A 20,770-nucleotide genomic window follows, 5' to 3' on the forward strand; every position below is an offset into this window, starting at 1 on the left:
AAGATCTTGCTACCATGGAAAGGACAACACCTTTCTATTTGTCGAAAAATCACCCTGATTAATTCTTTAGTCATATCACAGTTTAGCTATTTATTTATGGCCCTGCCTACACATAATGACTTGTTTTAAAAATTAAATTATCAAAAAATTTTCCACTTTATTTGCAACGGCAAGCCAGACAAAATTAAACGGGCCTATTTATATAATGAATATGAATTCGGAGGGCAGAAATGATTAAATATTAAAGCATTGGAACTCTCACTATTGGCTTCAGTCATATAAAAACTAATATCCGATCTGGTTCACTAGCAGATTAGTAAGAATGGCCTTTTCCCCTTCATTCAGATTACAACCTTTGAAAGATGGTTGCATTTTCAGTTTAATCCACCAGAAAAGACAGAACAAATATTACAACAAATATTATGGTAAACTCAAACATAGATCTTTTTTTTTTTTACAGTATAATCTTTGTCAATTATATCATCAATAGGACTGGTGGAGTTATGTCAAACATGCAGTTAACAAAAATATATGGAAATGTCTGCTCTATCCAAAATTACAACCAACTGATTGCAGCATTACCGCAAAAATGGGGTAGGCAAGTGGAAAGGGGAGAAGGTAAGGAACTTGTCTGTCAGCCCTGCATGAAAGACAAAAATTGGCAAAATAAAAATGTATGAAATTAAAAAGTAGACCAGTTTCCATTAATGACCAAAAAATTTACAGCTGCGCCATACAGGTTGCAAAATAGTTGGGAGGAGATTTTCGATGTACCGATTCCATGGCACATGGTGTATGAACTGGTACACAAAACGACGCCGGATTCAAAACTTACGAGTTTTTCAATTTAAATCATTATACAAAATTCTTGCAACCAATAGAATGCTATATATACAGTGGGGAGAACAAGTATTTGATACACTGCCAATTTTGCAGGTTTTCCTACTTACAAAGCATGTAGAGGTCTGTAATTTTTATCATAGGTACACTTCAACTGTGAGAGACGGAATCTAAAACAAAAATCCAGAAAATCACATTGTATGATTTTTAAGTTATTAATTTGCACTTTATTGCATGACATAAGTATTTGATACATCAGAAAAGCAGAACTTAATATTTGGTACAGAAACCTTTGTTTGCAATTACAGAGATCATACGTTTCCTGTAGGTCTTGAACAGGTTTGCACACACTGCAGCAGGGATTTTGGCCCACTCCTCCATACAGACTTTCTCCAGATCCATCAGGTTCCGGGGCTGTCGCTGGGTAATACGGACTTTCAGCTCCCTCCAAAGATTTTCTATTGGGTTCAGATCTGGAGACTGGCTAGGCCACTCCAGGACCTTGAGATGCTTCTTACGGAGCCACTCCTTAGTTGCCCTGGCTGTGTGTTTCGGGTCGTTGTCAATGCTCTTACTGAGGGAAGGAGGTTGTTGGCCAAGATCTCGCGATACATGGCCCCATCCATCCTCCCCTCAATACGGTGCAGTCGTCCTGTCCCCTTTGCAGAAAAGCATCCCCAAAGAATGATGTTCCCAACTCCATGCTTCACGGTTGGGATGGTGTTCTTGGGGTTGTACTCATCCTTCTTCTTCCTCCAAACACGGCGAGTGGAGTTTAGACCAAAAAGCTCTATTTTTGTCTCATCAGACCACATGACCTTCTCCCATTCCTCCTCTGGATCATCCAGATGGTCATTGGCAAACTTCAGATGGGCCTGGACATGCGCTGGCTTGAGCAGGGGGACCTTGCGTGCGCTGCAGGATTTTAATCCATGACGGCGTAGTGTGTTACTAATGGTTTTCTTTGAGACTGTGGTCCCAGCTCTTCAGGTCATTGACCAGGTCCTGCCATGTAGTTCTGGGCTGATCCCTCACCTTCCTCATGATCATTGATGCCCCACGAGGTGAGATCTTGCATGGAGCCCCAGACCGAGGGTGATTGACCGTCATCTTGAACTTCTTCCATTTTCTAATAATTGCGCCAACAGTTGTTGCCTTCTCACCAAGCTGCTTGCCTATTGTCCTGTAGCCCATCCCAGCCTTGTGCAGGTCTACAATTTTATCCCTGATGTCCTTACACAGCTCTCTGGTCTTGGCCATTGTGGAGAGGTTGGAGTCTGTTTGATTGAGTGTGTGGACAGGTGTCTTTTATACAGGTAATGAGTTCAAACAGGTGCAGTTAATACAGGTAATGAGTGGAGAACAGGAGGGCTTCTTAAAGAAAAATGAACAGGTCTGTGAGAGCCGGAATTCTTACTGGTTGGTAGGTGATCAAATACTTATGTCATGCAATAAAATGCAAATGAATTATTTAAAAATCATACAATGAGATTTTCTGGATTTTTGTTTTAGATTCCATCTCTTCACTGCTCGACTGAGGGACCTTACAGATAATTGTATGTTTGGGTTAATCATGTTAAACACTAGTATTGCTCACAGAGTGAGTCCATGTAACTTGGTAAGAAAATGTTAACTCCTGAACTTATTAGGCTTGCCATAACAAAGGGGTTGAATACTTATTGTCTCAAAACATTTCAGGCTTTAGATCACAAGCCTTTTCAACTGTTTCGGGAAACAGCTCAGAGATTTAACGATGCTCCTACGAAGGTTCTAACGATGAACTAAACCTTAAGATGCTTTTGGGAAACCGGGCCCTGTTCAGTCACTCCTTCAGGCTGCATTCTATAGTAGTATTTCACTCAGAATGATTCTGTGTTTTCTCATTTCTGTTCCCCCATTGGATTCAGTTCCCTATTCAGTTGAAATGACATAGAAAGGCAAAATTTCAACTAAATGTCTTTGGGGCATGTAAAGATCTTTATTCAAGTTTAATCCAACATTAAGGAGGAGCCACATCTGAAGCGGTAACCAGAATGACACGTGATCCTCCAGGCTATTTTGAAGGTTGTATTTGTAGTACTTGTCCTGTCATTTTGTAGTCCCTAACCCATGGCTTCTCTGTCATCTCTCCCAGGTGCGGTGGCCAGCACAGAGGTCAAGATGAGGCTGCAGGAGTTTGTCCTGAACAAGAAGAAAGCCCTGGCCCAGCGCAGCCTCAACCACTGCATGTCCACTGACCCACGTTACTGGTACAGGTGAGCATCTTACCCACACCCTTACTCTTACCCAACTATAGGTACAATTTAACTTACTTATGCCGGTGCAATGCGCCAAATGATGACATGTCAGAACTCTCTGTTCTTCATGGAAGCTGCACAGCCTCACATCCTCACCCCCCCCCCCCCCCCCCCCCCCCCCCCCCCCAAAAAAAAAATCCAGCCCTATCCAGATTTTGTAGATCTTAAAGGATATGCTAAGTATAAGCAGTATGGTAATAGCTCCATCTCGCCTTCTGATACTAGGTAGAGTTGCCGCCATATTGCTTGCACCATATGCAATCCACTCAGTTCTACACAAGTGTACAAGGGTTAAGGGCTAAATCAGTGGTATTCAAAGTCGGGGTCGCGGCCTCTAATGGGGTCGCGGGAGAATTGCAGTGGCATATTATTATTGTATTTTTTTTATATACTATTTTTGGTGGGGGGGGACAATTAAGATTACTAATTATTTTATGGGACAATATACAAACGTTTATGAGAAAGAAAAATTTGATTTGTTGTATTTTCGGAGTAGTTTTATTTATTGGTTTCTTTTCATTTTGATAAGAAAGGAAAGGGGATATCTAGAGATGAAAATGTAATGAATTGAAGGTTATTTGTTGATGTAAAAATAGACATTTATCGATTTGATGGTTGCGTTATTAGATTTGGGGTGGGGTCACGAGGAATTCTTGGGAAAATAATGGGGTCCCCAGAAATTCTGGTGGAAAAAATGGGGTCCCCGCTGAAAAGGTTTGACTAGCACTGGGCTAAAGGTTCTATTTAGGATTGGGTCTCACTGTCTGTGCCTCAGACCGAATCTACTACGTAGGCCCACTCTCTCTCTCTACCTCTGCTCTCTCTCTTTCCCAATTTCTCTCTTGCTCCCCTCCTCCTCTCTCTTTCACTCTACATCCCCCCTCTCCACCCCTACCTCTGCATCCCCACTCTCCCCTCCTCCCTCCTCCCTCCTCTCTCTCTCTCCTCTCTCTCTGTTCTCTCTCACCTCTCCTCACGCAGACACGTAGCCCATCTCCCGGCACCTCTGCTGTCACCTTCTGATAAGGGGGAATGAGAGGGTGCACAGAAAGGGTTTTGAGAGGAACCACCCGATAAATATTAACACACTGGCACCACACTCTTTCTTTTTTGGATGTATTTCTCTTTCTCTCTCTCTCTCTCTCTCTCTCTCTCTCTCTCTCTCTCTCTCTCTCTCTCTCTCTCTCTCTCTCTCTCTCTCTCTCTTTTTTGTTCTTTCTTTCTTTCTTTTTTTCCTTCTTTCACTACAGTAGTAGTGATGGTTAAAGCTGGAATACTTAATGGTGAAACTGCCACGTCCGTTTGGGATATTACAACAACAAAGAAGTTACTGCAAACAACCAACAGTTTTTGCACGCGCAATAGAACAGCAGAATATGTACTGCATTTTTTTTACCACCTTACCTCCGTTTCATCCACAAAACAAAAACAATAACAAAGGTGCTGGGGTGGACAGTGGCGCTGTTTCCCCTAATGCAGATTCCATCTTTAAGTCCTTGGAGATAAGTTTATCTCCCCATTGGTGTCTTCCTTGTCAAAGTTATTGAGTGTTAGTGAGGCTGGGGCTAGTCCAATCCAGTGGCGTCATCTGTTCTTCCCAGTAATAACTATGAAGCCAGTGCAACAGTAGCACTGAAGGACATGCTCTCTATTGATTTAGCTCAAATATGAATTATCTTAAAGTTTCACTTGACAGTTTTACAGGGGTTTTACTTAGTTTTGTTTACTCTTTACTCATCTGTTACCGCACCTCCCACAAAAAAGACCACTGACAGCAGCCACATAAAATGAGCACTCTAAGACGACATCAAACAACAGATATTTTATTCATCAAAACGTGCATATATTCTGACAGCTACGACATCATTTTTATAATTGCCACATGAGCCAAAGACATGTCAGCCATGCAACCTAGACGGGCTCGCTGTGTATTTGAGATGGAGGGGAAAACCAGACAGATTTAAATTCAGTGCGCTGCGAAGACGACAGCTGACCTCAATTGGCCCCAGACAGAGGAAACATCAATGCTGTTCTTTCTTAGCAATTAACTGAGAAACATGAAGCCCTCTTCAAGGTTTTACTGTAACTCAGTGGAACATAATGGCGGTTAAGGAAGACGGACACAGAGACAGACGGGTACACACTGTTCAATGATAGCTGAGGATAGATGGACACGCAGTAACAGAGAGGCAGACAGATGCCTGTTTCTCCCTCATACTACTTAAGCCACATCAACTGGCATGAACTATTGTTACCCAGTCAGACAGACTAGCACGGACAGACGGGCAACATCAGCAGATCGTTCGCACACCAGCAGGTCCTTGCAGTAGTAGGAGCTTTTATGGCTCCATCAGATCTGTTCCCGCTCGTTGCCGTGTCAGAGCGGGTTTGTTTACAAACACAGTGCTTCGCACCCCTTCAGGCTGGGCATATGCATTGTGGGTAATCTGAGATGGCATGCAAAGTGTTGGGCCATAAATAAAAAGGTCTGCCTGAGGGCAGGCTGTGTGTGGTGGGGAGTGAACTGTGTGTCCTGTGTTTGTGGTGTGTGTGTGTGTGTAACCTTTCAAATATGGATCCATTGTGCCTTAATGCTTCGTGAAGAGCAGATGTTACAAATGTATGATTGCTTATTGCATGCTGGTGATTATCCATCATACTGTGTGCAATCGCTAAATGTATTTATCTACAATGGAGGAATATGTTCAGTTTACTTCCAATAACCAGACATCCTCTATCTTGCAAGTGAGGTTGACTTTTGCTCCCTTTGAGCCAAATTAAATATTGTAAATGTGTATTTGTCTCCCTTATGTAGGAAGACCCAGCACAGCTCCCTGGACCAGAGCTCCCCTCCCCAGACAGGGATGTCCACTTACAACCACGCCATCCTGGGGATGTACGACCCCAAAGACAACTTCCCTCTCCGCAAGACAGGTAGGCCTCCGCCACCTTACCACTGAACCCTAACCCCTGACCTCTTTTCACTTTGGAGTGAACTATCAATGTGTTTTTTGCTTTCCTTGACTGTGTTTGAAGCTCTTTTTGAAAGCTCTTACCTTTCCAACTTTCTCTTTCCACATTGTAACTAATCTAACAGTTAGTTAGATTAAGTCAAAGTGAGTAGGTGAATAGGTGTAAGCAATTTGGTGACAGCTCCAATTGGCCTACTCCAACATATTGCCTTCACTCATGCAGGCTTTTTCAGATCAGCAGGAGGAAATGGGGCCAAAGTATTGGGCCAAAACATTTAAAGTAGATGTAGCCAACTGAGTTACCTTGTGCCAGTTGTCATGGGTGACACAACTGTTGACACCAGTGATCCACTGCAGTTGCCACCAGTGACGCAGTGCAGGCCAATTTCTCCCCAGGTCCCAGCAGTCTTTGCTTCTGGATCATTAGCAGTGTCATGTGTGGAGCATTGTAGTGTTGGGGCAGATTAGAGATGCCAGTGGGGTAGATTATCAATCCCAGTTACTACTATGATCACTATCTTGACATTCAAGAGTTCTTCGTGACTGGTTAGTATAAGGATTTCTGCTGCTTTCTTATTTCCTTTCTATATTTGTAAGGGTTAGCGTTGTTAAGATGATGTATTTTATTCAAGAGATGTGGTTCAAGAGAGCAGCAGGGTTATACAAATCATTACCAACCTGAGAACAATGTTGACATGAGAAACATAAGAAAACAAACCAACTAAAAAAAGCAGGCTGTCTATGAAACATACAGAGTCTGATATCAAGCAGCGCTGGTTGTAGAGTACCCATTTCAAAACTTTGAGAAACTCTACTACTGCTGTGTAAAACTCGGAGCAGAGCCCCCTGCCTGTGGGGGCTAGGCAGTGATTATTCAGTTAGCGTCTGGGTTAGTTTGTACGCGTCTGTCCCTGCTCATCCACCTGGAGATCTACCTCAGTGTACTCTGGAGCACCGACAGCCCTGATGCCTGTGGGGATGTGGACAGGAATGCATTATCCCGGCAACAAGCGGAAATGTTATGACAGAAACGGGAGAGGGCCCAGGTTTGAGCCTTGCGAGACACCTAAAAAAATGAACAGCACAGACTCATGTCTGGAAATGTTTAAGATTTGCTACTGTTTACCTTGCACTGTTCACTCGGGGATAACTGAAAAGGTCATAGATGCTCTACAGTGTGATTAGTACATAGCACCTCAGCTCAGGTACCAGGCTTGTAATATAATTTATAGTTAAAGGTATACATTACAACGACAATATGCATGCTCCACATATTTCAACCCCCCCCCCCCCTCCTTCCTAATTAAAGACCATCCCCTCATATCACTTCTCCACACTATAGTCAGGTTGTGCATTACACTCCCTCCCCATACATTCCCATCCCACACTCTCTACACCACCCACTCGTCTTTATTCTTTATCAGCTGTTTAGCCAAGCACTGAGACCTCATTGTCCACACTGGGCTCTGCGTGGTTTTTATCTGTGTTCCGCTGTCATTAAACCACTCACGGGTGAAGAGTGCAGCGCGTGTCATTTCCCCTTTTGCGACGCCACATCTCTCCGCTCTACTGGCGGCTCCCACCATGGCAGGCGTAACTGCGGCAGCTGCACATTTTTATGCTGTCGCGTTCTGGAGGAGGCTCCGTCTGTCTTTAATGTCAGAGGGAAAATGTCACACTTCTCATCCGTGTCTCTTCCGCTCCCTCGTATCCACTTCATATCTCTAATTTGGAACATGGGGATCTAAAATCCCCCCACTGTATTTTTCAGTTATTGACAAGCAATGCCTACATGTATTCAACTGACTAGCTTTTGAGATACAGTGCCTTGCAAAAGTATTCATCCCCCTTGGCGTTTTTTTCCTATTTTGTTGCATTACAACCTGTAATTTAAATGGATTTGTATTTGTATTTCATGTAATGGACATACACAAAATAGTCCAAATTGGTGAAGTGAAAATTCAAAAAAATAAAATAATGGAAAAGTGATGCGTGCATATATATTGCTATGAAGCCCCTAAATAAGATCTGGCGCAACCAATTACCTTCAGAAGTCACATAATTAGTTAAATAAAGTCCACCTGTGCGCAATCTAAGTGTCACATGATCTGTCACATGATCTCAGTATATATACACCTGTTTTGAAAGGCCCCAGAGTCTGCAACACCACTGAGCAAGGGGCACCACCAAGCAAGCGGCACCATGAAGACCAAGGAGCTCTCCAAACAGGTCAGGGACAAGAAATGTTGTGGAGAAGAAATGTCAGAAACTTTGAACATCCCACGGAGCACCATTAAATCCATTTTTTTTAAATGGAAAGAATATGACACCACAACAAACCTGCAAAGAGAGGGCCACCCACCAAAACTCAAGGACCAGGCAAGGACGGCATTAATCAGAGAGGCAACAAAGAGACCAAAGATAACCCTGAAGGAGCTGCAAAGCTCCACAGCGGAGATTGGATTATCCGTCCATAGGACCACTTTAAGCTGTACACTCCACAGAGCTGGGCTTTACGGAAGAGTGGCCAGAAAAAAGCCATTGCTTAAAGAAAAAAATAAGCGAACACGTTTGGTGTTCGCCAAAAGGCATGTGGGAGACTCCCCAAACATATGGAAGAAGGTACTCTGGTCAGATGAGACTAAAATTAAGCTTTTTGGCCATCAAGGAAAACGCTATGTCTGGCGCAAACCCAACACCTCTCATCACCCCGAGAACACCATCCCTACAGTGAAGCATGGTGGTGGCAGCATCATGCTGTGGGGATGTTTTTCATCAGCAGGGACTGGGATACTGGTCAGAATTGAAGGAACGATGGATGGCGCTAAATACAGGGAAATTCTTGAGGCAAACCTGTTTCAGTCTTCTAGACATTTGAGACTGGGACGGAGGTTCCCCTTCCAGCAGGACAATGACCCTGAGCATACTGCTAAAGCAACACTCAAGTGGTTTAAGGGGAAACATTTAAATGTCTTGGAATGGCCTCGTCAAAGACCAGACCTCAATCCAATTGAGAATCTGTGGTATGACTTAAAGATAGCTGTACACCAGCGGAACCCATCCAACTTGAAGGAGCTGGAGCAGTTTTGCCTTGAAGAATGGGTAAAATTCCCAGTGGCTAGATGTGCCAAGCTTATAGTGACATACCCCAAGAGACTTGGAGCTGTAATTGTTGCAAAAGGTGGCTCTACAAAGTATTGACTTTGGGGGGGTGAATAGTTATGCACGCTCAAGTCTTCTGTTTTTTTGTCTTATTTCTTATTTGTTTCACAATAAAAAATATTTTGCATCTTCAAAGTGGTAGGCATGTGGTGTAAATCAAATGATACAAACCCCCCAAAAAATCATTTTTAATTCCAGGTAAGGCAACAAAATAGGAAAAATGCCAAGTGGGGTGAATAATTTCGCAAGCCATTGTATTAATTTTGTTGCAGTAGATATTCAACAACAATATATTGGACATAAAAATATCAATATTTTTACATTGATATCAAACAGTCATGTCTGCTTATCGGGACAATAGTTACTTTGGAACCAGACGACGCTGGGCCAAGCATTTTGATATGGATAATTTGTTTACTGTAAATTGTCTCTAGCAGCGATTTCCTCTCCTCACTTTTCGGTGTTTCATTCGAGCAACATGCTACAGAATGTTTGGGAGTGAATGCAGTAGCCAATACGGCAAAGTGTCAATACTAGCTAGCAAGACTTCCCCTCCTAAAGGGAGCAAGAGGAAGTGACAGAGAGGATGAGAAAGGGAGGGAGAGGTTTAGGGTTAGAAATTGAGGAAAAATAGATTAGGTGAGACAGAGAGAGAGATAGAGAGAGATCGATGGAGGGAACATGATGGAGGCGAGAATTAGAAAGAGAGGGAGGTGAGAGAGGGAGGGAAAAAAACGAAAGGACTGGAGTCAGCAGACAGTGCGGTTGTGCCCCTGCAGTGGGTCGTTTGGCGTGGCCGCACTAACACCCTTCAAAGTCACTGCATCCCGGGGTGAACCCCAACGGGCTCCTCCAGCCTGCGGAGCAGACAGGCCATAAGCCCCTGGTTCTGCCTGCATCAACACTTTACCCCCGCCATCTCTCCTCTGAGCGTGAGAGAACAGAGAAAACCCTGGCACGGGCACAAACCTCCATCTCCCCACTCCACCCACCCATCCATCCCCGACTCAGCCCTCTCTCCACTCCTGGCTACCAGCCATGTCCTATGGCTTAGGCCCTCTGGGTCTGCTTGAGCCACTCGGCCACACTACAAATAAAGCTCAGCACTGAAGGCCCAATGGCAAATTTTACGCCTCTCTTATTTTATGTCTCTCTTTCCATGCAACTTTAGTGAGTGTATTATTTATTCAGCAGTGTTGCAGTGTTTTACTGGGGCGACATGCATTTTATGTGGTGGCTGTTCTAGACTGATGTGAAAGCTAATGCAGCATTTGCAGGCTAGTGTGTCGATGCTTCTGTAGCTTAACCCACATCCACCTGTCTTCACTTACAAAGCAACTAGTGCGTCATGCACTGAGATCATACGAACAAGAATGAGAATCGTCCTCCAGTTATCTTCCACTTTCTATCAAAGGTTCCAATGTACCTTCTTTAATACCCCTATACGACACCTTGAATCCCCCTCCTGCACCTTCTCAGAAAATCCTATAATACAGTATGTGCCAACAAAACCACAAATAAACACGGCATCCATCTGTGGCCAGTTTACTTCAAGACAGCTTTGTGGATACAGGTAGTCTGCACCACCTTATTGTCAACTACTATTGTTCGCTTGGTCAGCCATATTGGGAGAGTCAGGCTAATTTGCACTGGATTGGATTATAATTTGTCAGAGGAATTGCCTCTTTGAATGTGTTCCCATACACTCCAGCTGCTAATGCACGACGTTCACGACTGGGCCACCCCTGATCCTGTTAACAAAGACTTTTGGACAAGTGCCCTCTACCGCTTTTTTTTCATAAATTCAACCGCAAGTTCAGCCCCTCAAATTGAAAGTGCACTTTCAAAAAGTGCTTATTCATTAAACAACCCCACACACTCAAAGTCCTCGTTCGTCCCAAATGGGCCAGATGTATTCTCTGGCTGCACCTCGTTCCAAGTGCATTAAGAGAGGCACATGTTAAACTCTTATCCCTGTTTTCATATTCAAGGATACTGAAGGGAAAGGGTAGGAAAACAAATAACAAACATTCCCTGACCAAATATCCACTGACTGCTATTATGAGTATGTGTTAAGTATATGTTGTTCTCCAAATCACGTAAAATGTATCTGATGATTTATGCGTATGTTATTGGATGGTGCCCTCATTGATCATATCCCCACATATAAATATCTAGGTATCTGGATTGACGAAAAGCTATCTTTCTAAAAGCGTGTTGATGAGTTAGTTAAGAAATTAAGAATTAAAATGGGGTTATTTTAGGAATAGGTCATGCCTTTCATTAAATAGCAGAAAACAAATTATTCAGTCGACATTCATACCGTTTATAGACTATGGCAATATTGTCTATATGAATGCAGCTGCGACTTTATTCAGGCCATTGGACACAGTTTATCATAGTGCACTACGCTACTATTATACTATATATATATATATATATATATATATATATATATATATATATATATACACTATACTATTACTGGCTATAGGTTCAGTACACATCACTGCATTCTGTATCAGAAAGTAGGCTGGCCCTCTTTGAAGTCTCGTAGATCGATGCATTGCAACTTCCACCGTACCTTACTTTATTGTTAACTTAGACATACGAGATACCAGACCCGGTCTCCACTGAGTTAGGTAAATCTGCTTTCATTTTTTTGCAAGGCCCTCTAAAGTTGGATGAATTGGTGCCTCTAGGGCAATTCAAAAGGCTGATTGAGGACCTTTTTACTGAAAGATGTTTGTTTTCTATGATTGTGTTTTGGTTTTCGTGTATTGACGTGAATATTGATGTGTATATTGATGTGTGTATTGATGTGTATAAAGGGCGCATCTGTGAAAGAGACCTTGGTCTCCGCATGGCTCCCTGTTAAAATAAAGGTTAAATAAAACATTTTAATAAAATGAAGCCAAGAGAGTCCCATGGGCCTTGCCCGACTTACGCTGATGAACGTAGCGTGCCTTCTCTAGCCGGACCCATTTCACACGAGGTCACGGGCCAAGCCAAAGGGTCAACTGGTTTGGTTCGGATGAATTGAAGGAAAGGGAGAGAGAGGAAGGATATTGCCAGTGGGTGCTGCAGAGAATAAAGCTGTCAGTGTCTGGGCTTGAAAGAGAAGAGAAATAGGCTAGTGAGTGGCAAGGCCTCAATATTTTTTTTATACCCCTACCCGAGGTAGAACAAAACACAATCATGTTTTTTCATATTTCTAATGTCTCCCATTTATGAAATTGATGGTTGTGTAAAAATATGTTACTGCAAAAGTGGTTAAATTAAAAGATTGTGACACCCAAGCCTAAACTAAAAAAGTGCAGAATAATACCTGGCTGGAGGGGGACGGGTCACATAAACTCATGTAACCCAATATTGCAAGCTCTGATATTGCAGAAATGTGGAATAAAATAGTCAGTTGTCTGCCCTTTATACACAAATAAACAGCATTAGGATATCTTAATGCATCTTGGAAATATAGACCTCTAAATACAGAGATACAATAGCTGGAAATATCAACTATGAATATTTATGATGAATGTAAGCTTTATTTTCTGGTAGCTGATTAATAGACAACTTTCCAAGTAAAGTGTGCACTTGTTCAGTGCTGTTTCGTCCTGCCTGACAAAAATGCATACAGTTTCACATGTCTTTTGATGTTGTGGCTATTGTAATGGTCTCTAAGGAAAACAAATGGGCTCAGACATCGAAATTAAATATTTTGGAGTCCAAGGTTCCTTGAAAGATTTTGTATCTTTAGCCCCTGCTCTTGTAATTTAGTCAGGGGGCCACCACAAATTATTATTTGGGCCATCCTGGATTTTGCCTCAAATCCAATATGGCTTCCAAAATCCAATATGACTACCAATGTAAATATTTATTTTTTGTACACTCTTAGAATTTTTTTTTCTCCAAAAGGGTTCTTCAGCTGTCCCCATAGGAGCACCCATTTTGGTTCTAGTTAGAACCATTTTGGGTTCAATGTAAAACCCTCTGTGGAAAGGGTTCTACCTGGAACCCCAAAAGGTTCTACCTGGAACCAAAAAAGGTTATTCAAAGGGTTCTCCTATGGGGACAGTCGTATAAACCTTTTAGGTTCTAGACAGCCGCTTTTTTTTCTAAGAGTGTAGATGATAGGCATTCTTTCAGAATTGTGTTCAACCCTCATGGCCATAAAGGCTGTTTTGGTGTAAAAAAATATATATATTCTGAATCCAATATGGCCAACATAATTACACTCAAACACCTTCGCCTGCATATAAATTGCCCTGGTTTATTTTGTATTGTGTTATTCTGCCTTAACTCTGTTGTGTTTGAATAGCTGAAGCCAACTAGCTTTTCAATGTGTGTTCATATTTTTCAAGACACAAGTACATAGTAGCATAACCAAGTTACAGGAAAGTAACCTGTAATACAACAGTCAGCCACTCTAGTAGCATATATGTACAGCACTAACATTTCCCCTCTTATCCCCACAGAAACTAACTGTGCAAGGTTGATTCAAAGTCTTTGAGGTGACCAAGATAGTGTGTGTCCTAACAGGGTTAGGAGACAAAGGAACATTGGGCCTGTAACTGAAAGTTGCTAATTAGCATTAGAACAATTAGGATTAACATTAATATTAGCTTTGCTAGTAGATACCATAGACTTCCAGTCATTACGCTAATGCTAATTAGCATTGGCTCGCGAAACGACCTCTAACTTCCTTAATACTGGATGAAGAGACATAAAAATGGTATCATGAGTTCATCTGACTCTGGGGAAGTATATAAAGGTCTTCATTGCCAAAATCCCAATGTACCCCTTTAAGTTTGACCATCCTAAGGGGCCTCTTGTTTGCCATAGATGGAATTATGTCTTTATAGAGATGTTGGGATTACTGAACAGTTTCCCAGACCAATGCATGAGAGTTCATTCTTCATATGTGAGTGCAGTCCAGGTGTCACATGGGCTGGCCAGCAATGTACGCCGGCATTTTGGCTGTTGAATGGCCTCCTGACATGTGGCAGTCCAGTTCCTTGGTGTCTCTGTCTTTAGTAACTGCCAGAGGGGGACTGATGGTGTAGTGGACCTATCAGGGGCAGTTCTGGGAGATTCAGGATGGCATTGACATTGGAGAGGTGGTTGCATCCTCCCTATACACCATAATGTCACCAAGTCAACATGTACGGCATCTCATTTTACATTTACATTTTAGTCATTTAGCAGACGCTTATCCAGAGCGACTTACTGTTAGTGAATACATATATTTTTTTATACTGCCCCCCCCCGTGGAAACGAACCCACAACCATGCTCTATCAACTGAGCTACATCCCTACCGGCCATTCCCTCCCCTACCCTGGACGACGCTGGGCCAATTGTGCACCGCCCATGAGTCTCCCGGTCGCGGCCGGCTGCGACAGAGCCTGGATTCGAACCAGGATCTCTAGTGGCACAGTTAGCACTGCGATGTAGTGCCTTAGACCACTGTGCCACTCAGGAGACTGGGAGATTCAGGGTGGCATTGACATCGGATAGGCACAATTTATATGACATGTGAATGCCCACTAAGTTGATGGCATTTCTTGTCAATGAGTATCAGGTTGTGTGTTGGTTTATTGTAGTGAACACTTCAAATCAAATCAAATCAATTCAAATTTTATCGGCCACATGCGCCGAATACAACAGGTGCAGACATTACAGTGAAATGCTTACTTACAGGTGCAGACATTACAGTGAAATACACTACTTGCCTTATGCGCTTGTCATCATGTGTGGTTGCATCCTACCCATACACCATAAAGTCAACATATTCCAGGGCAGACAGCCAGGGTGGTGGACATGATTTATTTGGGGGAAGAAATGTGCCAGCTCAACCCTAACAGCATTAGAGTGCACTGGCAAATTCCAATGTGTGTCACAAATGCAGTGAGCCAGAGGAAGCTCATGTTGGATTCAGGCAGCCGTATTGGGCTAGCAATGAATCAAAGCTTACTTCTAAATAATGAGGTAACTTAAGAACCCAATCCTGGAGGCACTAGTTATACTACAATTGGTATACCACAAGTTGTAGAGCTAGACAGAGGGTGTCGAGGGTTCTCTTTCCTTTCGTTGGAACCTCTGAGTTGCCTCATTGATCCTCAAAGAGGCTTGTGATTTGCGATGCCAAGCAGTCTGCTGCCGTTTCTATAGTGCTGAGCGATTTAGTGCTTTTTGAGGTCGGTTTGGTTTTGGTTTGATTATTAAAAAGTAATCACGGTTTTTCGGTTTCTATGATTTTTCTTACATTAAATGCACAATGCATTCTTGGTTGAATGCTGTAACTATACAGAATAAAACAATTCATAAAAGTCCCATGATGGTAGTGACTGCCCATTACTGTTTATCACTTATTAACCATAATTTATTCACCTTACTTTACTTTAATAAACTATTTCAGTTGTTGTGTATATTACATTTGTTTTATTGATGACTTCATTATTTCATTCCAAGTCATCATCTCATCTTTATAGAGTTGCTGTCTGTGCTGTCTGACAAAATCCATATTTTGTAGTTCTTCAAAGTAAATAAGGCCATAGCCGCAGGAAGTAGGGGTGCTGAGGGTGCTGCAGCACCCACCAAAAAAATTATATATATATACAATTGAAGTCGGACGTTTACAAACACTTAGGTTGGAGACATTAAAACTCATTTTTCAACCACTCCACAAATTTCTTGTTAACAAACTATAGCTTAGGCACGTCGGTTATGACATCTACTTTGTGCATGACACAAGTAATTTTTCCAACAATTGTTTACAGACAGATTATTTCACTTATAATTCACTGTATCACAATTGCAGTGGGTCAGAAGTTTACATACACTAAGTTGACTGTGCCTTTAAACAGCTTGAAAAATTCCAGAAAATGATGTCATGGCTTTAGAAGCTTCTGATAGGCTAATTGACATAATTTGAATCAATTGGAGGTGTACCTGTGGATGTATTTCAAGGCCTACCTTCAAACTCAGTGCCTCTTTGCTTGACATCATGGGAAAATCAAAAGAAATCAGCCAAGACCTCAGAAAAAATATTGTAGACCTCCACAAGTCTTGTTCATCCTTGGGAGCAACTTCCAAACACCTGAAGGTATCACGTTCATCTGTACAAACAATAGTATGCAAGTATAAACACCATGGGACCACGCAGCCGTCATACCGCTCAGAAAGGAGACGCGTTCTGTATCCTAGAGATTAATGTACTTTGGTGCGAAAAGTGCAAATCAATCCCAGAACAACAGCAAAGGACCTTGTGAAGATGCTGGAGGAAACAGGTACAAAAGTATTTATATCCACAGTAAAACGAGTCCTATATCGACATAACCTGAAAGGCCGCTCAGCAAGGAAGAAGCCACTGCTCCAAAACCGCCATAGAAAAGCCAGACTACGGTTTGCAACAGCACATGGGGACAAAGTTTGTACTTTTTGGAGAAATGTTCTCTGGTCTGATGAAACAAAAATAGAACTGTTTGGCCATAATAACCATTGTTATGTTTGGAGGAAAAAGGGGGTGGCTTGTAAGCCGAAGAACACCATCCCAACTGTGAAGCACGGGGGTGGCAGCATCATGCTGTGGGGGTGCTTTGCTGCAGGAGGGACTGGTGCACTTCAGAAAATAGATGGCATCATGAGGAAGGAAAATTATGTGGATATATTGAAGCAACATCTCAAGACATCAGTCAGGAAGTTAAAGCTTGGTCACAAATGGGTCTTCCAAATGGACAATGACCCCAAGCATACTTCCAAAGTTGTGGCAAAATGGCTTAAGGACAACAAAGTCAAGGTATTGGAGTGGCCATCACAAAGTGACCTCAATCCTATAGAAAATTTGTGGGCAGAACTGAAAAAGCGTGTGCAAGCAAGGAGGCCTAAAAACCTGACTCAGTTACACCAGCTCTTTCAGGAGGAATGGGCCAAAATTCACCCAACTTATTGTAGGAAGCTAGTGGAAGGCTACCCGAAATGTTTGACCCAAGTTAAACAATTTAAAGGCAATGCTACCAAATACTAATTGAGTGTATGTAAACTTCTGACCCACTGGGAATGTGATGAAATAAATAAAAGCTGAAATAAATCATTCTCTCTACTATTATTCTGACATTTCACATTCTTAAAATAATGTGGTGATCCTAACTGACCTAAAACAGGGAATTTTTACTAGGATTAAATGTCAGGAATTGTTAAAAACTGAGTTTAAATGTATTTGGCTAAGGTGTATGTAAACTTCCGACTTCAACTGTATATGTTTTAAAATATACAGTACCAGTCAAAATTTGGACACACCTACTCATTCAAGGGTTTTTCTTTATTTTTACTATTTTCTACATTGTAGAATAATAGTGAAGACATCAAAACTAAGAAATAAAACATATGGAATCATGTAGTAACCAAAAAAAGTGTTAAACAAATCAAAATATATTTTAAATGTGAGATTCTTCAAAGTAGCCATCCTTTGCCTTGATGACAGCTTTGCACACTCTTGGCATTCTCTCAACCAGCTTCATGAGGTAGTCACCTGAAATGCATTTCAATTAACAGGTGTGCCTTGTTAAAAGTTCATTTGTGGAGTTTCTGTCCTTCTTAATGCGTTTGAGCCAATCAGTTGTGTTGTGACAAGGTAGGGGTGGTATACAGAAGATAACCCTATTTGGTAAAAGAACAAGTCCATATTATGGCAAGAACAGCTCAAATAAGCAAAGAGAAATGACAGTCTATCATTACTTTAAGACATGAAGGTCAGTCAATCCGGAACATTTCAAGAACTTTGAAAGTTTCCTCAAGTGCAGTCGCAAAAACCATCAAGCGCTATGATGAAACTGGCTCTCATGAGGACCGCCACAGGAAAGGAAGACCCAGAGTTACCTCTGCTGAGGAGGATAAGTTCATTAGAGTTAACTGCACCTCAGATTGCAGCCCTAATAAATGCATCTCAGAGTTCAGGTAACAGACACATCTCAACATCAACTGTTCAGAGGAGACTGCTTGAAACAGGCCTTCATGGTCGAATTGCTGCAAAGACACCACTACTAAAGGACACCAATAAGAAGAAGAGACTTGCTCCCTGTTCACTCATGACTGCATGGCCAGGAAAGACTCCAAAACCATCATTAAGTTTGCCGATGACACAACAGCGGTAGGCCTGATCACCGACAACGACGAGACCGCCTATAGGGAGGAGGTCAGAGACCTGGCCGTGTGGTGCCAGGACAACAACCTCTCCATGAACGTGTTCAAGACAAAGGAGATGATAGTGGACTACATGAAAAAGAAGAGGACCGAGCACGCCCCCATTCTCATCAACGGGGCTGTAGTGGAGCATGTTGAGAGCTTCAAGTTCCTTGGTGTCCACATCACCAACAAACTAACATGGTCCAAGCACACCAAAACAGTCGTGAAGAGGGCACGACAATACCAATTCCCCCTAAGGAGACTGAAAAGATTTGGCATGGGTCCTCAGATCCTCAAAAGGTTCTACAGCTGCACCATCGAGAGCATCCTGACTGGTTGCATCACTGCCTGGTATGGCAACTGCTCGGCCTCCGACAGCAAGGAACTACAGAAGGTAGTGCGTACGGCCCAGTACATCACTGGGGCCAAGCTTTCTGCCATCCAGGACCTCTATACCATGCATTGTCAGAGGAAAGCCCTAAAAATTGTCAAAGACTCCAGCCAACCTAGTCATAGACTGTTCTCTCTGCTACCGCACGGCAAGCGGTACCGGGGCGCCAAGTCTAGGTCCTAGAGGCTTCTAAACAGCTTCTACCCCAAAGCCATAAGACTCCTGAACATCTAATCAAATGGCCACCCAGACTATTTGCATTGTACCGCACAGCTTGCAGTAAACAGTCACTTTCAAACTAGGGATTTTGTGGCTAATTGAGGTAAGACAGTAATTCTGCTCATAGATTATGCATCTATGAACTACACATTGACACATCTAGCCCAAAGCGGGAGCTTTAAAAAAATACTTACTAGTCGCCAAAGTTCCAGAGCATGTCTTTAATCAGCTACCTAAAACTAAAGCTTACATTCATCATAAATATTCATAGTTTATATTTCTGCTCATTCTATCTCTGTGTTTACAGGTCTATATTTCCAGCATGCATTAAGACATCCTAATGCTGTATTTTTTTGTATGTAGGGCAGACAACTGAATACTTGTATTCCAAATTTGTTCAACGTCAGAGCTTGCAATATTGGTTACATTATCTTATGTGGCCCACCCCCCCTCTAGCCAGGCATTGTTCTGCACATTTTGAGTTTAGGGGGTGTCACAATATCTATAAATGTAACCACTTTTGCAGTAAAATATTTTTTCACAACCATCCATTTTAGAAATGGGAGACATTAGAGATGTGAAAAAACATGGATTGGCCACTAGCCTATAAGATAGAGCGATGAGAGGGTCTCCCAGGTTGGCGCTTGACAAGGACCGTGCTCCTCTCCCTGATCATTGTGTTTGCGATAATTAAAGTCACCTCTTTTGTCGCTCCCTCCATTGTTCTCCGGCCCTATCCCCCTATCTCCACACACATAAAGTGAAAATAAACAAAAACGAACCCGAGAAGTCCACCAAAAACACAGACACACACTTGTTTAATTGCGAGCATTTGACAACAAGAGCTATTCATTAGCTGGGCATTGAGACGGGCTTGATGAAGCTTGGGGTCAGCAAGAGCTGCCAAGACTGGAAACTCATTACCCCTACTGCTGCTTATCCTTGTCACATGTTTGGAGCTCATCTCATCAAGTCTCTTCACATCTGCTCCATCAGTCTTTCCAGAAGTAGCTCCTTTATGGAGTAGCTTGTTAGCATAACTAACTGCCCTGAACTGGCTTACCCTTCTGAGGTACCAGGTGAGCGCCATGTGCGGTGCTTCATTTCCGATGCTAATTTCATTCTAGGCTCCACAGCACAGTGTGTTGTTTGGGACTATTGATCATGTACTAATGTTGTCTACATTGTAAAACACTCTCCATTAAAAGTGCTCTTCTCCGAGAGTTTCGGAGAAGTGTGACGTCACCTCAGATCTCTACCAAGCACAGGTCAGCAGAAGTTGGGCCGGGGGAGGTAGTTTGCTGGGGTCTGGAGTTTTTTCTTTTTTCCAGACAGTTTCAGACAGCAGGAGAGGAGAGTGAGAGCGGAGTGACAGGCTTGTTGTGCAGTAGCGAGCGAAAGCTCTTGTCTTTGCCTGCCACGCGAAGCCCAAAAGCCCTCTGAGGCTTTGACAGCCAGGGAAGCCAGAGCAGCTAGAATCTCCTAAGAAAGATATCAGACTGTCTGTTTTCCCACTTCCATACATCTGCATATCATCTGCAGGACAGAACAGAATATGTGTAACATTTTCATATCATTCCTTTTACAGTGTTGTCTCCTTAACTATATTCATTCAAATTAATCCAATTTTTAATAGCGCCCTACTTGTCATCTCAAATATGCCCTCAATGGTCATGCCAACAAAAAAGCCTTCCTAAGAACTCTATAT

The 20,770-nt window shown here is 42.5% G+C and overlaps 1 protein-coding gene across 8 annotated transcripts in view; it reads left to right on the forward strand.

Moving 5' to 3' along the window:
- LOC311144040 (histone deacetylase 4-like) overlaps positions 1 to 20,770 on the forward strand; it is a 184,699-nt gene that overhangs the window by 82,021 nt on the left and 81,908 nt on the right. For all 8 annotated transcript variants that reach the window (XM_084179974.1, XM_084179972.1, XM_084179973.1 and 5 more), the window contains 2 exons: positions 2,975 to 3,095; positions 5,953 to 6,071. In XM_084179974.1, coding sequence (XP_084036100.1) covers positions 2,975 to 3,095; positions 5,953 to 6,071 — 240 coding nt within the window. The remainder of the gene's footprint in view (positions 1 to 2,974; positions 3,096 to 5,952; positions 6,072 to 20,770) is intronic.

Source organism: Coregonus lavaretus (genome assembly GCF_964263955.1).
Source record: "Coregonus lavaretus genome assembly, chromosome: 16".
NCBI classification, from domain to species: domain Eukaryota; kingdom Metazoa; phylum Chordata; class Actinopteri; order Salmoniformes; family Salmonidae; genus Coregonus; species Coregonus lavaretus.